General features: G+C 33.4%; 1 protein-coding gene across 1 annotated transcript in view; it reads left to right on the top strand.

Annotated features, from left to right (window-relative positions):
• The window catches only part of Pcdh7 (protocadherin 7), a 394,354-nt gene extending 371,709 nt beyond the window's left edge, over nucleotides 1–22,645 (top strand). The window contains exon 4 of the mRNA XM_015482017.2: nucleotides 18,375–22,645. Coding sequence (XP_015337503.2) covers nucleotides 18,375–18,751 — 377 coding nt within the window. The 3' untranslated portion in view covers nucleotides 18,752–22,645. The remainder of the gene's footprint in view (nucleotides 1–18,374) is intronic.
• Nucleotides 22,646–23,757: the final 1,112 nt, after the last annotated feature.

Consider the following 23,757-nt stretch of genomic DNA (forward strand, 5'->3'; position numbering starts at 1 on the left):
CTACAAGGAGTTCCATTTTGTATGAAGAGAAAAAAAAAAAGTGTGGATCTTTTTAGTTATCTACAAGATAGAAGATTTAATTATATCTTGCCCAGCAGGAAAATGTTCATGGTGCTTCTCTTTGTTGGTTTGTAGTCCTGGGGTTAAGTATTTGTACAATCATCATTACAATAGAATCACTATTTAGATAGATTTTTTTAAAAAAAAATTCAAAGATATGAAAGCATGTCAGATGCTAAATGTTTTGGAATATTTAGCCATAACTATCTGAACACACTGCAAACAAAATATTTTATTTTACTGTTTCCCCAAATTCATGAATAATGTATAACTAGTCTTACTTCTCAGATCATCTTATTCTGAATCCTTAACCTGACTGCAATTCTAAATATATTTATTGGTGGCAAATATCTGTGTCTGCTTTGGAAACCCTGTATGTATATCATGAGAAGACATTCAGTCCTCATTTTAACTGGACAACATCTTTAATAGTCAAATGAAACATTTTAATCCAGCGTAAAGGATAAATTAAAATACTGAAAGTCATTGGTAGCTTTTCTTTAGAGGAGTAAATTCTACTTGACACTTTATAAAAGCAAGTCATCTTAAGATATTTGTCTTCTCTTTTAAATATTCTGACTTTTTCACTGAAGTTCTGCATTATTAGCCTAGTTAATATGCACAGCAGAAAACTGTTTCTTAACTTTTAACTCTTCTTTTTGAAGATAATTTGATGCGCATTAACTGGAATTCTGCAGCTTTAATATTTTCTGATGTGCTTAAATTTTTTTTAGATTTGTTTTTGAACATTGCTGATATACTTTTAAAAACCACCTATGTAATAATGTAGATATTATGTTGTGTTGAAGGCAAACAATCTCTTTAATTTTCTCAATTTTACCATCTTTTCAGGTTCCCATATAAAAAAAGTGAGAATTTAAGCAATAAAAAAATGTGATTTTAAAATGTACAAAATAGTAATTATATAAAAATTGTTTCTTCAGGGGAAATGAGAGATTATACACAGTTAAGTAGATGACAGAGTACTAATTATTATTTATAGTCTTTATTATTACATACCTGCAAGTCACAAAAGATTAAGTTTGTGTTAACTTTGAACAGCTAGTAATTATAAAATACAATGCAACTGTCAGAAAAATCATTAACTTATGTACACCTAATCTTTGAAATTAAATTGCAATTCTTCTTCTAAGCTTCTTGTAATATACATTTTCAACGTTTATTAATTTAAATAATTTTAAAATAAGCGACTTTAAAAGGAGTTTGTTTCACATTCTACTTTTCTGGAGGCTTATTTAAAACAAATATATTTGGCACTATACATTATAACACAAAGATATGAATCTATAATCTTTCATATGTGTGGTTTTCCTGTAGTTAATATACAAAAAGAAGTTTGAGAGGTTATCATCTATTTTTTAATTTGTGTCAAAAAAGGGGGGGGCATTGAATAAAAACATTTGATTTTCAAAAATTTAGAACTAATCATCTATCATTCAGCAATATGAGGGGCAAGGAGACACAAAGTACTTGAAAGCAACACTAGTGGAAACAGCAGGGGAATATGCTGAGCGCCTCTCTGTGTAGACCATTATATTAAGTACCTGACCTGCATTTTGTCATGTAGTCCTCAGAGCAACCTAGTGAGGTGGACAGCTGGTGAGTGGCATTTTGTGAACTCAAATCATACTTCCTTTGCTCAAATCCTAGTGTGTCAACCACTCTGTTCCTTTAAGCATTCAAAATGAAAGCAAATGCATATACAATGCTCCAAGTTACAATGATGAAAAAGTACTGGAGATATGCATGTACTTGGAGGCACCACAATCTTTTTTACCTCAGTATTTAATATTACCCCACTATTTAATATGAACATTTAATTAATGGTAATTAATTTAAATATTTTATCTCAGTATTTAATATTAATATATTGCATAGCTGGGTGCAGTGGTGCACTTCTGTAATCCCAGCAACTTGGGAAGTGGAGGCGGGTGGATGGAAAGTTCAAGGTCAGCCTGGACAACCTATCCAGACCCTATCTAAAAAATAACAAATACAAAGGAATGGGGTTATAGCTGAGTGGTAAAGTTCTCCATGGTTCAATTTCCCTTGGTGCAAATCAACAACAACAACAAAATCACTTTTTCTCAGTCTACAGATTATACCTTAGTTTGGGTCACACCAATAATTATCAAATATAATAAAATTTTAGGTATTATTAAATTACTTCTTTAGGAAATCAGGTAGAAGTAAGTTCAGGCCAAGTATCATTATGTGTGCATTTTCTCTTTCTCTTTTTTTTTGGGGGGTGGGAGGGTGGGTACCAGGGATTAAACTCAGGGACACTCAACCAATGAGCCACATCCCCAGCCCTATTTTGTATTTTATTTAGAGACAGGGTCTCACTTAGTTTCTTAGCACCTCACCATTGAGGCTGGCTTTGAACTCGAGATCCTCCTCTCTTAATTTCCTAAATTGCTAGGATTACAGGTGTGGGCCAAGTGCTGGGTACATTTTCTCTTAAGAAAGATAATCAATTTTCATATTAAACCAACCAAATCATGGCTAATATGTCCTACATAATCTCTCTGATACCTTACTTGCCAAAAATAACTGTCTAAATTATAACTATTTTACATTTTAAAGCACTTATTTCCATTTGTCACATCCAATTCACCAGGAGCGGCTCGGCATATTCCACACTCAGTTCAACCCAGAACAGTGTGGTTTCTAAACGTGGCTTTTCTATCTATGGAATGATGATGATCCAAAACCACATAATTGAGCAGTCTTCCTGCCAGGTAGAATTTAAAATAGACGTATACCATGAGGAGGCGACTTTTTCTTAGCTGAATATGGCTTTAATAATAATAGAAATTTGAGGCTTTTTACCAACACAATAATTTAGTCTCCTTATTTTGACCTAGATGGAAAATTCTTCATCCCATTTAAAAACCAACTAAGGGACATCTGTGAGAGAAAACCCCAAGGAGAAACAGGCTGGACACCAACAGTCACATGCAGGGCTACTCTGGCCTAGAATCTCCTTCCATGCAATTCCCAGGTTTTCACCATTCTCTTTCTCCAAGCTTAAAAACAATCCCTTTATTTCAAGCTAAGAGTTTAACCACAGTGGTGGTTAATACTACATCTGACGCCCAAGAACACTGCTTTTTCCAGCTTTCTTCTTCCTTGTACAGTGGAATGCAATTATAGTTGACTTAGACAAAGATCATTATTTTTTAATCTACAACCTGAGTTTATAGCACATTGATGTGTTGCTCATTGAGAGGTTGCAGAGTATAGTGGTTATGAATAAGGTTCTTAAGTCTGACTGTTTAGGTTTATAACCTCATTTCGCCACTCAGTCAATATAAGTTCTTGTGTAATTTGCTTAATTTCTCTGGTCTTTGTTTTCTCATCTGTAAAATGGGGGTAATGTACAATGAGTTACTTGCCTATTTTGTAGAATATTGCCTGATGTACCAATATTTCTTGAATTTATGAATGAATATATTTTTGGAAGATAGTGGGAGCTATCTTTCCCGAGCTTGAAAACTTCATGTTACTTTGTTTAATAGAGTACATTTCCTCTTCTTTTCTCTCCGTATTAGAATTTCCACTAAGTTCCTATATCCTGCCATAGTAAGTCTTGCTCCACTAGTCCTCATCTTATTTGCAGAACAGAAAAAGACCACAAGTTAGAAAGCAGAAATTGCCAGCTTTTTCCATCTGATGTGCTTAAATACCGATAGTGTAATCCAATAGTAAATGCAGTTTACATATATTTTAAGTATGTCATTTAAAGGAAAACTGGCAAAACATAGATTTTGTAAGAAGTTCCATTGTTACAGTACTTCCAGTTTTATCTTTTCTGTTATAGAATTGTTGCATTTGAGTAGTACAAGATGCTGGCCAATACACAAAAGCTTGCTAAAATTAATTCCCTCCAGCCGTTCTTCTTTGCCTAAGAGCTGCAGAATAGCCAGCAAAGCTAATTCATTGCACACATGGGAAAATCTGTTTACACCATGAAACCTATTTTTCTATGTGATGCCTACTGCTGGCAAAGTCAAAACTGAAAACACTGGCAAAAACAAAAACGCAAAAAAAGACTTAAATAAAGAGCATGTGTGGCAGATGGTGGAGATGAATAGTTGATCGTCACTGTCTGGTAGCCTCACTGTACTCCTTTGAATTGTTGCAGTACCATAATTTTGCCATGATTATCTATGAAATTATGTTGACTGTTAAGCTCTGATTCATGCTTTTCTTAAATCATCTGCGGGGAGAGATGACATTCTAATTGCACTCCTGAATTTTTTATACTACGAGTTTGTTAAGCACAGACACGTTTTACTAAAGAAAAGGCCTAAATGTATGTAATTTGACATTGTGACAGATTAATACTTAGGCATTAGACCATGGTACAATTAGACAGTTTAAATGTGTCCTACATCTTAATGTCTATATGACTTTAAAAAGTCACATTAAGTTCTCCTTTATAAAAGCGTCTGTTGCCATTTTGCTGATTGAAATAAATCAAAGTCTATCAGAAGATTTTAGTAGATTACGAGAAAGCTTATCACAATTACATGTAATTCTGGAAAATTGAAATCTGGGAAATTAGCCATAAATTCAGAATATGTCAAGGTAAGCAACTGAATTTACAGTAGGCTTCCTGAAAGAGTTTTTGAACATGTGACTGACTCTGTATTCTTTGAGTTATCTGAGTTATATTTTTTAATAAAGATAAAACTTTAGTATATAAAAGACAACTCAAAATGGCAAATAAAATATAGTTTAAAATCCTGATGATACTGTGTGTACATGAGATTTATTAAATGTCACATAACAATATATAGTTTACTCAGAAATACCCTAGAATATACAGATTTCTGTTTGATATGGTTTATTTGTTTGTTATTTTATTATTATTATTATTATTATTATTATTATTATTATTATTGCAGTACTGAGAATCCTACTAAGGGCTTCATATGCTACAAGCTTTCCACAACTGAAATACACACCCAATCCTTGGTATAGTTTAAATTACTAATACTTCAAGCTTATTCAGTGTAACCCACAATAAGAAATTCTTTTTACATGGGGATCAAGTACATGCATAAACATATCCATACACTCTAATAAAAATTTGAAACACAAACTTCACAAAACAATGTGAACTTCAGGTAAAGCTGGTAATAACTCTTTAAATGGATTCAGTCTACTCATGGTTCATGACATTCGGTTTGAAAGCACTAATCTAAACATCCCATCCTTGAACATGTATCCATCAGGTTGCTACCACAAGGCAAATAAAATTTATCAAACCAAATAAAGTTGGCTCATTTCCTACAATAGTTCTTATTAAAATGTGTCTGTATTACATGACTGAGTTTTGACATTTTTTTTCATGGAATGGGCTGTGTAAGTCAATAACAGATTCTATTTCCTCAATTTGTTCTTAAAAAACATGCAGACAGTGCCAATGAGAGAGCCTGACAGCACTAAGATAACTATAGAATATCCACCAGCCATAGCAAAGAAGATTCATTTAGATAGATAGATAGATAGACAGACAGACATAGATATAGATACACACACACAAACACACACACATATGTGTGTGTGTAGTCTTTGGACCACTAAGTATAGGATTTTCCCATTAGACTTTTTCTTAGCATCTTCTACTGTCTACACTGACAGACTTCTACCCATATCAGTTGAGTATAAAGTTTAAACTTTGTGCTATGAAATACATGTATGGATTTTTTTCAACTAAAATTGTGTGTCAAAAACAAACAAACAAAAAAAACTCAATTAGAAAGAGCATAGGATGGGCCCTGTAAAGCTGTAAGGGGGTGAGGAGAGTGAGTCATAGAGAAGTTCATTCAGATCAGCTCATACCAAACAAACAAGAAAAACCCACTTCATTTTCTCAGCTTGGCCAATGACATTGCACTTATGATTAATATATATGCTTTTAATACTTTTTCCTGTGGCATGAAAGTATTCATAATTGTCAGAAATGACATACATCTGCCTCCTTTTCATGTCTTTCAGATACTGCATATGTGACTAGTATGTTGCTAGGATCCAGAGCACAGAGTTAACTTATTCTACCCATAGAGTGTTACACATTACAAAATGAAATCACATGAATAGGTGTCAGAATACAGTGCAAATATTAAGTGTTATGATACAGACAAATAACCAAGACAGGAGAGGCAAAGAAAAATAAACATCAATCTGGCAAAAATAAAATATTCAAGGAGATGTTCTAGAACTGGGTTTAAAGGATTCACGGGAGATAGATAATAAGGCAAAGAATAGTGGAAGAAACAACACATTAATATCATGAAGAAATGTAATAGCACAAGGCTTTCTAGAAATAGCAACTCTGCATTAGGTTGGTCTGCTCCAGTGCATGTGGGAGAGTGCCAGAATAAGAGGTAAGCAGATTCGAGGTCCAGAAGGTGCTTTCTGTGCTAAAATAAGGAGTTTTAAATTTATGGTGAGGTTTATGGAACAGGGTACAAGGTAGGGAGAGACTTGTTACTCTATTATTCTTCTTCTTAAAAGAAGTTTCAGTTTTCTTATCATTAGAACTTTCCTCTTAATCACAAAAAGGGAGACAATCCAGTTAAGAAAAACATGTGAAAAGTAACAGAAACAAGAAAATCACAAAAAAATATACATATTTTATAAAGTACTTGTAAGGACTCAGCCCTTGTACCTGCCTCTCTGCCAAATTCTCTTCCTTTTCTCTCCTTTGGAATCACTCATGGCTTCAAGTGAGCCCATTGGTAATAATTCTTGAGGCAGCTATGGCTGAAGAGTAGCGCAAGACAGGTATTACCCAGGAAAGTGAGTTGTTTATACTTTACTGGACAAAAGGAAATTGCACTGGGTTGATTGATTATATGAACAATTAGATACTAGGATGAAGTGAAATTTTCAGAAGTGCAAAGGGAAAATCCTGGAGTGAATGCTCAAAAATTAGATGCACAGGACTCAACTGCAAAATGATAATTGAAGTTTTTCCATTTTATTTCCTTTAATGAATGACATATCAGTAGAAAGATCAAATGCATCAAGTTTATGTTGTTCCTACTCTGACCAGAGAAGTGGTAGGATGAGTATCAGGTTCCTATTGCAGCTATAAAAAATTACGACAAACTTTGGGCCTTAAAAAAAAGCATTCTCTTAAAATTCTCTAGGTCTCAGTTTGCCATGAATCTCAGAGGACTAACATGGAACTTCTGGAAACATTGCTTTCCTTTCTGGTGGCTCAGGGAGGCAATCTGCTTCCTAGCCTTTCCCATTTCTAGAGCCTTCTCATCATACTCCTTGGTCTGTAGCCCCCTCTTTGATCTTCAAAGCTGACAGAAACCTTGAGTCTTTCTCTCATCACTTTGCTCTGATACAGACTTTTCTTCCATCTCCCTCTTCCACTATTAAGGATCCTGTGGATTACAAATTGGCTCACTTGGGTAATCCAGTATAATCTCCCTCTTTGAAGGTCAGCATATTAGCCATGCTAATACTATTTAAAACCTAATTCCTCTTTATCGTCTTACTCAGCATGCCTATGTCTTTGGAGGGGACCATTCTGTGCACCACAGAGGGATCTTGAGAACAAGCATGCAGAGGGAAGCTGGAATCTGCTTCTGAACCATGCAGCCAGAGACAGCAATGAAGGCATGAGGGCATCTATAGAGTTTGCTTTCCCATCCATCATAGACTCTGAGGGAGGCTCAGCAGTGAGACTTTACCACTCTCCAAGGAAATAGGAAGTAAATAAAGGAAAACATTTCAATGAGCAGCAAAAATCAATGGAGCAAACTGATCCAGTGTTGCTTCATTGATTTCCCCTCCCGTTTAGCTGTTCATTGAGTTTTCTTAGCTGGTCACTAGAGATCATTTCCTTTTTCATTTTGTTTCTCTGCTCTGCACTCCTAAGCTTTTCAACACTTTTTTGGTCCTAATTGTGATTGCCAATTTTAGTCTCAATTGATCGGTTTATTGAAAGAGTAAGAAGGCATGTTTTAAAACTCTCTCCGTACATGCTTTTTTCAGACCTTACCAAACAAAACCTCTCAGAACCCCTTTTTAAATAGTACTTCAGAATGCAATGTTCATGGACTGGGGATATGACTTACTAGGGGAGTGTTTATCCAAGCATGGGCCAGACCCCGAGTTCTACCCCCAGTATAGCAAAACAAAACAAGAACTAAGTGTTTACTTTAAACCTTGCTAAAGTTGAAATCTTTATTTTTCTCTCAACGGAATCCTCTTTAACTGTATAACGTGTTGTTACTGTGGTGTTTCCAACCAGATAAGCTTTTCTCTGTGACTTGTAAAACATTTCAATATGCATCCCAGGCAAAGAGTTTGAGAATGTGTTTGGAAAATGGCCATATCATTAGAGTAATTGTATAGTTTCTCAGGATCACTATGGTAAGAAAATGAGTGGGTATCATGTTTTTGCTATTTAAATATAAATTAAAATTACAGCAGTAAATCTTAATTGCTATGATTTGCCCCTGTGCAAAAAACTTACATTACAATTCTACTTCATACATGATTTGAGCCTTAATGTGGTCCATTTTAGATGTTCACACAAAATAATAAATAGAAACTACACAAAGAAATACCTTCTATCATATGGTAACCATGGTAGCAAAGCATTTTTTTCCTTAACATATTTATTCCCTAATACAAGTTAATTTGATTAATATTTAATATTTAACATGATTGCATTTGTTAGAAATCTAGAGATTTGATAAGAACTACATATTGCAAAGAATATTTTTTTAACTTCTCACTTTTGTAAAAAAAAAAGTTTATACTTTTTTATGGAAATTAAGAAAGTTTTGAGAAAATAATGTCTACTAATGAATTCTTTTTCAGCTTTTTTTATTTTTCAATCTCTTCATATAAAATTATATATATCATATTGAAATGTATACATACACACATATATATGCACATTTATATGAATGTATATACATATATAGATATATAATATATATATATATATATAAATATATATATATGGAGAAGAAAAGATAAAATTCCCACTGCTTTCAGAACTATGAAACTCCAAGACAATATTTTTACAATTAATAAAACCTTTATATACTATAGAGTAAACATCCAGTCCTAAAGATATTATTAATGTTTATTCTAGGATATATGTTCTACAACTTTATGTCAGTAATGTAAATTTGATTGATAATTGAACTGTAGTACTAATGAGTAAATATATCTTGCCAGCAGATGATAATTACCTCATTAAATCAGAACTTTAAAGATTTAAACATTACTATGAAGTGTCACTAATTTAAACTGGTACCTACAGCTCTTTTGGTACTATCCATGTGACTCTTTTCAGCAAAACCAATATAAAGAAGCTAACATATTTTATTAATTTAAAAATAACTGTCATCTGGGTCATTATTTTTTTTCTAAACTTTCACTATCACAAGAATTTTTTTCTGTTCTATGCAAAATAGGTGACCATCCAGTTGCTGGCAATTTAAGACACTGGTTTGAGGCAAATGTTGAATGTAGATTTTAGGGAATTAAGTTTTTAAACTGGAGATCAGCAATTAGTTAAATCCACCCCCAAATAGTAAGTTTTTATTTAAACAAAAACTTTTTATAATTTATCAGTGTTTGTAGAGTTGGGTATTTCAATACTAACTTAAATTATTAATATAATCTAGCCTAAATTATTTTTCTCACTTCTAAGTATGTGTTTCATAATTCTGTGTTTAAAAATGCTTTTTGTCACTGAATGACAGTTACCACATGTGATTCTATTTTTGAGGGTGGGTGTTAAATTGTTAAATATGTCTTAACCTTTAGTTATAACTCAAGGGGGAGAAATTGTGTAATTATAAAAATATACTTTCTCTCATACACTGGGATGTTGGAAATATACTGAGACTATCACTCATGTAACTTGAAACTCACTGAATTTTTTTTGCAAAATATTGTAAATACATCTCTGCATTAGTAAGAGGAAGCAGTACTTCTTATTTTCATGAGATCAATGAAGTCTTAGGCCATTGAAGCAAATTGTTTTTAATATAAGCAAATTTAGGATGCTAGAAGGAAAATCATGAAAGGCATGATCATTATAGTAGAAAAATAAATTGAAATAGCCACAGTTATATCTATTCTCAGTGGGAAAACCAATGGATACCTTCTGCAATAGATGCCTCTAGTTTCTTCCAAGGTTTTCTATACTATCTTGATCAATATCTTATCATTTGCAGCATTTTATTCTCCTTCCACTATGCCCCTCAATTTGAGAAGCTCTGCTGGCATGGTGAAAAGGGCAATCCAAGGAAGCCACATCTCTGGTGTGCATAAGCAGACCACTCCTGAGCATTTACCATCCGTTTTCTGGCTGCCATGCAGTTTTCATGTACCAACCAGCAGGTTCACTTTTTTTTTTTTTAAATATTTATTTTTTTTTTAGTTTTCAGTGGACACAACATCTTTGTTTGTATGTGGTGCTGAGGATCGAACCCGGGCCGCACGCATGCCAGGCGAGCGTGCTACCGCTTGAGCCACATCCCCAGCCCCAGCAGGTTCACTTTTGAGCTGTTTCAGCATGCCTGCTTGAGACATGATGTGCACGGTCTCCACTATATGTGCAAATGTCACATTCAGAATGACAGTAGCCTAAGCCTCAGGGCAGTAAATGCTTCTTGCAATATTTTCAATTGCTCTTTAACTGAGCTCATCCTAAGGAATAAAATAAGTTGCTGATGCTTTCAAACATGTTTAAACATTTGAAATATTGTCTTGGTGGGTCAGTACCAATTGGAGCACTCCAAGGTGAGGAAAATCTTGTAATTAGAGGAAAAGAATTTCAAAAACTGTATATGGGAGCCTTCTCTATGAACTTCTTAATTAAATGTGCTTACATTTCCAAAGATGTTAGTTCACAGTTTTATGTTTACACTAATATTGGGCAGTTTTTAATCCATGATAAAGAGAAATAGAAGACACGAAAGAATTAGAATGCATTATTCCCAGAACTCCATCTATGTTTTGGAGCAGTTTATTTATTGAAGATAACATAATAACTCTATGATCATCATTTTAGTGATTTATTACCACATTACCTCCCCAAACATAAAAACAAGCAAACATAACTTAGTGGCTACAAACGACAAAGATCTATTTCCTCTTACATTTTTGTGGATTACCTTCTTGGTTCTCCTGATAGTTTTGCCTATTCTGCTCAATGGTGCAGTCACCTGGAGAGCTACCTCAGAGGTAGGTGGGACAGCCAGGGCTCCTTGTCATGTGATATTTCATCCAAGTGGTGTTCATCTTCAGAGAGGCGAGACTATGCTTTCTGTCAGGATGGTGATCCCAGCGTCTCCAGAGTAAAAGCACAAGATTCTAGTCTTGTTGAGAGATAGGTTAGAAACAGCACAGCATTACCTCTTTTATCCCACATTCTTGTTGTCCAAGCAAGGCCTGGCATCAAAGAATGTGAAGCAGAATGTCCATTTGATGGTAGAAATAGTAATGTCTGAAGGTGTGTGTCTAAGGATATTACAGAAATTTCTGGTCCTATTTCACAACTTAAACAAGCATGTAAATACTTAATGGAATCTCAGTAGCTCAGGCTGACTGATTTTTGTTTAATTGTTTTTTATGTGAATGGTGCATTGCATTTCACATAATTTTTCTGCTTTTCCTGTTTTACCTAGTTTTTGAATCTCTCAGTCTTCAAAAAATTTACTGCTCATTTTTGATGTATCTTTAAAATGATCCTTCTCCTTATGCTGCCCATTTGGGTAATATTTGATAGCAGACCAGCAACCCAACATACCATGGGAAAGTTTCAAGCGAGTTAATTAATGATAAGAATGTTTTTTTTAGATTGTAAAGATAACTTCGAACAATAAATGATTTGCATTTGAGTTTTGATAGCAACTGAATAAATATTTGATAAACTCCTAAAACAGGATTCTGAGGATGCCTCATGTAGAGTAACTAGAATATGGTGGCCAACATGCTTTCCTAAATAAATGGTAGCTCTGCTGTATTTTAGATGCTATCAACATGACTCCATTAGCACTACTGGGAAAGTAATAAAAATATATGTTATTTTAATTGAAAATTGGTATTAATTCACAATAAGTTACCTGAGACCTTTGGGGTAAAAATTTAAAATTCTTCACATGTGAGAAAAGGTAATATAATATTATCTTCAATAAGATAATAAGACAATAAGATGCCACGTATGATATATACTAAAGATCTAAAATAGTCTAAGATCAAGCCCTTAATTGAATCCACTATTTCAATAATAAGACATATAAATACAAATTGTGTAAGATACAGATGAAAATAGTCTTATAGTAGTTCAGATCAGTTTTGTTGTAAAGTTACACACACACAAACACAAGAAACATGATTTTCTGTGCTTTCTTGAGGACTGAATTTGGATTAGGGATTATGTACCATAGCTAATATTAATTGAGGGCTGCCTGTACAGAATTAATACTGAGTATGTTACATCTATTAATATATTTAATTTTACCAGTAATTCTAATAAGTTTGTTCATTCTTAGATGAGGAAACTTAAAATGACTAACTTCTTCACAATCACATAACTAGGAAAACAAAGTAAGGCTTTGAATCTATTGTCACTTTAGTTCTGAGTCTATTCCCTTAAGCAATTCCCATTTAATTACTGGAAGACTGAAGAGAGAGTATAGTATATGTATATGAATACATATGCTTAAATCTGTTCAGATATATAACCTACTATTTACTGAATGCCTGCACTGCATCAGAGACCAGATTGTGTTCCACATATATTAACTCTTTTATCCCACAATAAATGGGAGAATAGGTATTATTATACATAAGAACAACTTGAAGCTCAGAGATATAACAAAAGTAATGCATTTCGTAAGTGATTGAGCCTAGAATTAAACTCAGTTGTGTCAGTTCTCCAAATCTGCTCTTTTTGGATGCTCACTGTCTTTGAAGAAAATGCTCAGGAGTGATGCTCAAACCTGAAGTGAGATTTTAGGAATAGAGTCCTGAGACTCTCTTTTGATTGGACCACGAATAGTGATGCTGTAATAAATTACAGCACACTCTAGGAACCCCAACACACTGTAGATTGTGTGACACTTACAGAACTGTACATTTTATCTTGTTCCAAAAAGACTGTTCCCATGTATGTTCAGGGCATTGGTCACATGTGTGAGTCAGTGATTCCCACCTCAACTGTTATCTGTTGTGCTTTTTCCTACTAGTCTTTATGAATTCCTAAACAGGCAAATAGTAGGGCCCTTCAATTATTGACATAAAAAAGCCAAGTTCAACTTATTGTCCATCCTTTGGATATTTTCTCCTCAACTCTAACTTTATTGATTATAATAATTTTCATAAGAAAAACTTGTAGCTAACATTTAATTACTTCTCCTTTCATGCAAGGCCAAAATAAATAATTTTCTGAAAGCTATTTAAAAATAAAGCACTTGATTTAATTATTTGAATGATAGAGATGTTTTCATTGGGATTAATGAAAATAAAAGTATAAAATATAAAATACATAATATATAAAACTATTTGTTGGAAAAGTTGCCACTTATCTCTCATCTTTTTAAATTTATCCATTTATAAGAACTTTTTATACTCCACTCAACTCCATTAGGCTTTAAGGTGTTTCTAGAAAACAAGTTTTTGTCTGTCCAAAAGTCAAAAGGTTTAAGAAGAAAAACAAGTATTAAAATTAAAGGAGGAATGGTGCTTATTTTTTTCCTCTTAAAAAAAAGACTATCACAAATTTTAAAGTATATATAATGTTGTTAAGTAATGTGAAGAATGAACTGGTGCTTGATTTTAATGAAAAATTAAAGGGATGGTATGAATATCTGGGAAGTCTCAATGTTGAATAGCAATTTATCTCATTTGGTCTACAAATTAAGTAATTTGTAAACATATAAACAAAGTACATAGCTTTAGGCATCTGAACAACAACAAAAACTCAGTTGAAAACATATTAAAACTAATTGCAAGATGGTCCTGCTTTCTCTTAGTAAATGGAAGATCTTTGTATCTTTAGCCCATGTCAAGGACCTGGATTAGGAGTTGCCAGGTTTGCCAGAATGCATTACTCAGCATAATGCAAGTCCTGTCCACTGCACCACTGTCTGCAGGAGTCTTAACAATCCACTGTGCTGTCTTGTAAGAATGATGCCTGTGATCGTTTCTGAATAGTGTAGGAGAGCTTCTGGAAATATCAGCTCCATAAATCTGGGCTCTTCTTGTTATTTCTAATGATGCTACATATTATCTGTGGTCATTTATTGTTGGCATCATTATAGCAGCATCTAGAGGCATCTGTGCACCACCTACATATCCTGCCTGACTAGTAAGAACAAAAACTTCCTTTTAGGGAGAAAACGTGACTCTTGAATTGGTATATAATTTTCTCTATCTTAGGATATTTATAGTTTTAAGAAGGTTAAACCATTCTTTTTAGTAGGCAGTAAAATTTGTGACTGTAGTTTCTCTTTTCTGTGCTGCTCAGTTATTTTTCCCCCTTTCTTTAGGGACTATAGCTTTTTCTTATTGGTATGGGTAGCAGTAATTGACCTCTAAATAACTCAGCTGTTATGTTTTAGAAAGAAGCAATATCGTGTAATGGGAAAACATTAAAGTGGTAGTCAAAGCACTTATCCTTTGGCCTCAGATCTCCCATGGGTTTGACCTCTCATGGCTTCCATACTCCTTGTTATTTGATTGAGCTGATAAGTAAAAAGGGTGAAGTATGGGACAGTACTTCTTATGTTGTAAATTATTCTAGGATTATTTTATGTTATGATGGCTTACAATTGTGCTTTTTGGAGTGAACTTAGGTTTGTGTCTAAGAAAGAACTTGAACTCTCCAAAATGATGCCATGATTCTAGTAAGTAGCATAATTAATTCAAAATGGAAACCGGTACAAGTAAAAGGTTGGCAAGAACAGGATCTTATGGGCACCATTTCTGTTTCTAATCTTTTCAGTTTAATATGATTGAGTGAGGGAAAGAATAGAAACACAACAACAGAAGAAAACTAAAAATAACTGACTTTATTGTGGAAAATGTGTATAGAGGATACTATTGTATTTCCATATAGAACATTCTATGTTTATATTTCTTTAATCCATTCCAACTAACAAGATCTCCATTTTCATTCAGGTCAAAATTAAAGAGAATGGTATTAAACCAAAGAATGAAATAATTAGATATCATAAAACACATTCTTTCATGAAAGACTAAGAAGTTACTAGATGTAGAAGATCTGGCTCTATAATGAAATCCCAAAGAGGAGATTTTAAAATTATATCTTTTATGGAAGTATGAAGAATAATATTTGGTGATTCTTGAAGACCCTGCAATTTTTATGTTTTAAGATTTTATAATATATGCCTACATAATTAAGATAATAAAATATGTAAACACAAAAAAATATTATTCCATTCATGCCTTCCCTTACTTAATAAATTGCATCATAATACAAATTGCATTTGTTAATCATTGGCATTTCTTTTGAAGATTCATTTTAGTCATCTAGATTGGAAGTTTTGATTGCTCTTGATGATTCTCTTATAGCCTTTCTTGATTATTTTCTAAATTTGATGACAAACACTGCAACATGTCTCAGCCAATTAGGCTTGTCAACTTTCACTGTGGTCTCCAATCAAGTGTTTGACTTTGGAAATGACAGGACATCCTTATTAAAAGTCATGCCTCTTGGATAGAGATGTGGCAGCTCACACGTGGATAATGGCACAAAGACAAGCAGCCCTTCATTAAAAGTGATAAAAGGAAATCAATTTTAGCAGGAAACACTCCAGACTATGAAGACCAAGAGAAAAGATTATCAAGCACCTCACTTAGAGTTGATTGGAAATTGAATCAATCTAAATGAGCATGATTTCTTAGGAATTAAAGGTCGTTGATATACATGAGTTGAACAAAAGTTAGGAAAATATTTTAAGCATCAATATAATTTTACAAGCTGTTTCTAAATGCATATCAAACCAAGAGAAAAAAAGTGCAATTAATTTCAAACTAAAAATAGAAATTAATCCCCGAAAAACAGCTACCTGTGTAATCCACTGTGTAGCTGACACATCATATGAGACATAAATAAACTTACAGAAATGATGAGAGACAATTCTGGGTCATTTCTGAAGGGAATGACAATTTCATTCATGAAGATTTTTTTCCTACTTCAGTAGCTAAATTTCTGATTATTTTTATGTGTCCTTGATAAGCACTATCATAATAGGAAAATAAAAAGTTTGAATTTGTTAAAAAGCTGAAGATAAAAGGAAATATTTAGAGTAAAAAAGTAGATCTGGTCTTACATTTTTTTGTATATATATATATATATATATATATATATATATATATATACATACACACACACACACATTTTTTTTTCCTGTTCAAAGCATTTAGGTCAGCTTCAAACACAGTATCCCACGATAGAACATATTCCCAAAGAATTTGCTGTTTGCTCATTTAAACCACCTAGATTACAAAAAAAAATTCATAAAATTTATCAATAGTTTGATTTTTTAATGCTTCTAAAATACATATCTGAGAGATGCAGCAAAGGGAATTTAGAATTAAAATAAGAATAGTATGATTTTTTCTTTTGATGATAAAATTAAGAGGATCTGCTCATTTAGAATTCAAATAGCAGCATGTGTGACTTCAAAAAATAATTCCCTTTGCATTTTACATTTAAGAAAGTGTAAATTAATTCTAAATTTCCCATGAACACCACTGTCATTTCCTTCTGACCTCTCAGCACTTGGCATAAAAATCCCAGGCTGGTGTGGTTCAAAAATCAATGGGCTGACAAATGTCCATATTTCTGTTACCCATCACAGAAGAAAAAAAAATGATAGGTATTATTGTAGAGCCTTGATTTTAAATATTTAGCAGAGTAGAATTTCAAAAATGCTTTATATAATGTTAAAATAGAGGACATAATATGGGTACAAAAATGCAAAAGGTACAAATCTATTGAGATTTAAATAATCCTCTTCTCTCCTATCTGAACCCTATTCACCCAAGCTTAGGCAAACGCAAGTCACTGTGAATTTATTTCAGAGGTCAAAATTTGTCTGTTTTAAAGTCCCATGTCTTGCAATAAATTGATATCATATGACATACATTGGAGTACATCTTGTATGTGGTGATAATCTGTAAATTGAATTAAATCCAACAAGTTATTCTCTTAGAATCTGTTGAGGTAGAGTAGGTTTTTCTCTCCCTCACTCTTTCTCAAAGAAAAATATTCTATAAAAAGATCTTTAGTGTAAAGAAAATGTGTAACTATTTTCCAGAGACATACACATATCATGATTTTACTTATAAATCATACAATTTCTTTATGACTGCCACCTTTAATCTTCATCCTTAAGAACTCTCTAGAAAAGACTTAGCTTTTTAGAAATGGAATATATTTCTCATTCCCTTGGGTGACACAATTAATTAGGAATATATGCTATTTCATCAACTGTTTAGGAACTTATCTACATTTACATGATACATTACATTCAGATAATATTTCCATTCATCAAACACACTGACAAAGGTACTTCTATGTAACTCTCAGGGAATTATCCTAAGGCACACATAAGGTCATTTTGACATGGGGAAAAGGAATTGTGTCCAGGGTGGGGAAGTTGGTGTATTGCTACCGTGCTCATATGTATAACCTGCTTGTATTTTGTATTATACTTCTAACCACATAATGTGCTGTCAATTTTGGTTCAACTTCTCAGTCACCCTTATGTCTTAGAATGTATTTTAAATATAAGGTTTTGCAGATTTGCATGCTATGAATAATGTAAAAGCAAGAAGAAATCCAATTGGCAAAAGCATACCATTTCTGAAATAATTTATAGATGTGGAGAATTATCTATTTGGATTTAATAATTTCTCTAGTGAATGTAGAACAAAATTGTATCCATAGAAATATACTTATCTACCTAGCACTATTTTCTTAAATATCTGTATGACCCTATCTTGTACCAAGTACATATATGTTTCTTCTATATACTTAAATTTATCATTTGGTCTATTCTCTCCTAGAATATTTGTTTTTGCAAGACCTTATCTTTAATATATATGAAATAAAATGTTCCACAGAATAAGCTGCAGGGTATTGGAAAATGGGAAATAAGTTTGCAAGGCCTTACCCCTGCCCCCCAGGACAGTTTTGTATAGGAGGGGGAAGCTTGTGGAGGAATGTCTCACACTGACAGCTGCTTCTGCTTGGGTTTCAGATTCAAGGCCTCTTCCAGATGTAGCCCTGACTGGAAAATGCACTCGAGAGTGTGATGAGTACGGCCACTCAGATTCCTGCTGGATGCCTGTCCGCACTTCTCCAGAGAGGAAGAAGAGCCAACCCAAACTCTCCACTTTCATGCCGGTCGATGAACGAGGGAGCCAGGAAAAACTGGCTAATGGCGAGGCCGCCATCATGGGTGACCGCAACAGAAACCTCCTGAACAAAAAGTTGACCTCGTCGTATGAGACCTTCAGTGCAGCCAGTTTCAGCAAAAATGAGGAAGCCAACCCTGAGGATATTCCCCTGACAAAAACGGGGGAATATAAGCCATCTCCTGTCAATACTCTCACTAGAAGAGAAGTGTACCTGTAGGCTATCAAGGAGCAACAGCAAAGTGCTTTTCATGTATGAGAAGGAGAATGAGGGGCAAAAAACCTTACAAAGCAAAACCATTTAATCACAAAGAGGGGGCTACCAAAGAGTCAAAGCTTTGCCTGCCACTTCTGCCTCCAGATCAGGCCTTTAGGGATACCGTTAGCCTGATTACAATGTACAATGTAGACTCCATCCTTGTTACTTGCATGTCTAACCCTCTCACTGGTCCCCAACACCCACTTTCTCTTCCCCACTCCCTTCCAAAAAGAAAAAAGAAAAAAAAAAAAAAGATGGTTGCAAGTTCCTTTCATGGTAACAAGCCTGATCAGCAGAACACAACACACTCTCATTATCCCTAAGCTGAAGCATGATTTTAGTCACTTTGATTTTGTTCGAGTGTCATCCGTCTAGTTAAAAAAAAAGCAGAAGGTAAATTATATTCAGAAATACCCTCAAAATATGGTTTATCAATATCAAAGGCAATCCTTTGAAAGTGATAACAACCCTCTAAAGATACAGTCCTCACAAAGGTGGACTCTCCTCAAATGCATTCCGGGAAGATCACAGCTTTACTATTCTAGCAAAGACTAAGAGCAAAACAACACTGAAGGGGGAATCGCAGTCCCAAACTGGCATTATGTTGTTATTTTCAGGTCAAGAGCATCAACTTCAGTTCCATACATTCACTCAAGATTCTCATATAATCTTGATTACATATATCAATTACACTAATTATTACTTGTAAAAATTTTTTTTTTCAGAACAGGACCATAATTATCAACTAACTTGAACAATTTTGTCATTATGAGGCCAAAGATCATACGGCAGATCAGGGAAATCATGAAGTTGATTTAGTCTTGGCGTGGAAATCCATTAAACAACAAAAGCAACGGAACCCATAAACAAACAGAAATACTCAAATACTAGTTTAGTTTATATGTCTCTATGCCCAGAAAACATCTTACTTCTTTTAAAATGGATTTATTTGAAAGCTCAGAAAATGAGAGATATATTTGTTACTGTAATAGTCAACATGTTGAGGTTCAAGTTTAATTTCAGATAGTATTATCAGGGAAGATTGCACTTTTTAAAGTCATAATTATGGGTAGTCAGGTAAAGAAAGAAAGATACATTGGTGTATGGTCTAAGTAGTTAAGTCCACTGGTATCCTTTTAGAATCCCAGCTCTGCTTGCTGGTTTTATTCACATTTAAAACAACAATTGCATTTGCATCTGTTCAGTAGTACTTGCAAAATTAAGTGCACTAATTTTGAATTCTTCACAATGTAGAAATGTTTTAAGACTCACAGCATTGAAATACGGTGACAAGTTAATTGATTTTGTCACTAATGTGATTTGACCATTATTTAATATATATCTTAAATGAATCTATACTGAACATGAAAGAAATGAGTTCTGGACAGTGACATTTCTCACAGTTTATTATACATCTTAAAGTTGGAAAACATGGAGTTTTGTCAGTGCAATACAAAGAAGCAGAATATGCAGATATTTAGCCATTTGCTGTACACAAGATGATATAAAAACTTTAAAATTGAGCTGGGACATTCAAATGAAAGTGACAATCCATGGACAGAATAGGGGATGACAGGTAAAGAGCAAATGTTCTCATCACTGAATGTGTGTAACCTGGTTAAGGCATAACTTTGATGGCTCTCTAGGAAACTGTAGACAAAAAGTAGCTTTGAGTAGTTTCATGCTTTGCAGAATTTCTTAGACTACAAGGTGAAGAAGCAGCCTGGAATATAGGTTGATAATTCACCATAGGTCATCAAAATACTTACTAGAAAACCACTTCTCTGTTTGGTGGGATACTCTTTTGGAAACATTTCCTTATGCTCTTTCTTAAATGGAGTTTTCTTTTGATGTTAGTTTGTGTAAAATAGGTAGGATGAAAAATGATAGGTAATTGAAGCAAAAACATTGGACTAAAATATCAGTAATTGAACATGTTTATGTTTGATTATTATTTACACTATGGAAAGATGCAATTCTAGTACTTTGTTAGGAAACTGCATTAAAGCAGTTCTGCCTTGTATAATCTGTAAGTACCTATTAAGACAAAATACTTCTAAAGATACTTATGAAATGTATACATATTTTTCTTGCACGTTACAAAGGAAATAATTGCATAACACAGATGTTCAGCGAACATTTTTTAATGTGTTTTTTTGTTTCTTTCTTTCACAAGACACTTGAAACCACTTAGGTAGCTCATTTCACTCTATCTTAAAACCCTTCTATTGTCTATGAAGCTAATAAGGGTCATGCTGGACCTTCAAATTAATTGGCTCCACCTTTCCCAATGACGTTTGTACCACATTCAGGACAGTCATGTCATTGTCATTTAACTCGTGAACCTCTCTTTAGAACTAAAATGGGTGTGAAAGAATAAAATTCAGTGTACTGTAAGTATTCGCAGTAATTCTAGTAGAATTAGCTATCATAACATGTTTATTATATAATGAGCTGGCATGACACAGAAATATATTTTGTGTTTGTATGACTTTTATTTTGAATAGGTTAAATCTGGTGCCACTCCATATATAGAGTGCTTTTGGAAAAAAAATCAATAAAAAGAAACAAAAAAAATAAATACATGAGTGAATGCAAAATAAGCAACTGTGCCTTTTATACCTGTTGTTATGGTAAAAAAACGGTTGTTGGGTTTGGACAATGAGGGGAAATGGGCTATTCCCAACTTTTTGATCCTGTATATTTATCCATGTTTATTTTCTGAAAATAATAAATAATATATTAAAAATTTGCCTTCTGACAAACTCAGATAATAGACCAGTCTTAAATATTGTTCATTCATAAAATGAAATTCAGGCATTACTATGGGCTGCATAAACTCACTGGAAGAAAGCATTTATTTTACAAGTAACACAAAGACATATTAGCAGGGGTGAAATCAGTCTATTTTGTAAGATAAAATATTGATTTAGAATTTTTATTCTTTTTTCTGTTTGTTTTTTTTTTCAGCTGCTTCTTCATTTGGTTGTACAGTATATAAACAATACTTTTTTTTCCGTACACAAGAATTTCAAGTGAACTTTTTTGCATGCATTACACATTTGGACACATTTATAAATTGAGTAACTATATAAATTTATGTGTATTAAAACATCTGAAGCACCAATCTAAAAATCTACTGCTCTTTCTGATTCTCCAGACATCATTTCTGTACATTTTTTGACTGGCCTGCTGCCTGAGTTTCAGAAAACAAGGGAGGCATTATTTTTATGGGAGGAGGAACTAAGATGGTACTAAGGACATCTGTCTGAAAGGCTACCCTGGGAAGCTGTCTTATAGGAAAATAAAATAACACACAGACCAGAAGAAACTGCCAAGAATCCAACAGCCATCCTAAAGCAGTTGTGAAAAATCTGAAGACTTAAGTCACTTTAGGTATATTATATCAGCAATCCATAATGTGTCCTTAAGAGAAAAAAAGAAAGGAATGAAGCTTATCAGGAAGATAATAATGCTTGATAGTCATGACCCAAGTGGAGGTTTATAAAACATCTGGAGGAGGCATCATTTTCTCAGCTACCTAGGGTTATTTTCAGACAACTTTTCCTACATTTTAAAGCACTTGCATTCAGTGTGGTACGATCTGTTTGTAATGTTGATCATTGACTATTGTTCTGCTACTTGGATGTTGATAGTGAAGCAGAGAACAATTTATCATCATTTATTATGAGTCACTATGCACGCAACTATGCTAAACATGACGAAATGTATTAAACACTCGTCCAACTATTTATGAACTCTTTACATAATTTAATTTGCTTTTGTACAGTTTTATGTAAATAAATTGCTTGTCATTTTTGTCTCTGCAAATTAAAATATAACATGGTCAAATGGCTTCACACTTGTAAGTGTACTTCTCTGTTGACAGGTAATACCGTTTTGATTGGAAGAGAAGTGAGTGGGTGAAAGGACCAGTTTGACTTAAGATGGTTTGCTTTCTTCTAAATGAAGATAGAGCAAGAAGATAATGTAGCTGTAATCATTGATTTGGGGGACACAGGGAGAATAACTGTCCCATTACTTGCTTGATAATAGACTGATTACTGGGATTCTTTAGTTTCATCAGAATAATTCCTGAGATACTTGCTTATCTAGCTTTGAAATCTTAGTCAAAGAAAAATCTCACTATTAATATGAAGATTGAATTTTTTCAGAGTTACCTATAGAAATTTCATATTTAAAGTAATTAATCCTGACTCAGATTGTATCTCTATGTAGGAATTATCATCTTCATCTTCATAATGCTCATTTTACAATTCTGGGGATCCAACTCAGAGCCTTATTTGTTATGCTCTACCATTGAGCTGCATCCCCAGTCTAGGAAATGTTACTTTACAATCCAAATTAGTAACAAACAGAAAAAAAGAATTATAAACTAAAAAAACTTAAATCATAAAATAAGAAAAATATCTTAGAACACATTATTTTTTTCCTTGATCACTTATTTATTTATTTTGTTTGGTCTTCCCTATATTTCTTTCACTTATTGCTTTTTATGTTTTAACCATTCCATTTGCTATTTATTACAAAATTGTACACAAAACATAATAATTATCTTCATTATTTACAAAGTTAGCATCTATTTCAAAATAGAGTCTTCTCTAACCCTTCAATTGTGAACTTTCTTCCAAGTATGATTCTTCATAGAAGAATACAATATCTTCTATACATACTAAAGGATTGCATAGAATTTTTTGTCCCCATCTCTACTCATGTGAAAAAAACAGACATTGTAGAGATCCTTAATTTGAAGTTATTATATTTTTTCCTCCCTTATTTGAAAATTCAACATATTTTATGTAGAACGACTTACATTCTTGAATAAAAGATCCTTATGAATTGATTTTGACTGGCAGGCAGTGTTCCTTCCCTACAGAAGAAAGTAGGATGAAGCAGGATGCAGAAATCTACCGCAGGTGGTAATGGGGTGAAAAAAAAAAGTCACG

This window comes from Marmota marmota, unplaced genomic scaffold (genome assembly GCF_001458135.2).
Source record: "Marmota marmota marmota unplaced genomic scaffold, marMar, whole genome shotgun sequence".
Taxonomy (NCBI): domain Eukaryota; kingdom Metazoa; phylum Chordata; class Mammalia; order Rodentia; family Sciuridae; genus Marmota; species Marmota marmota.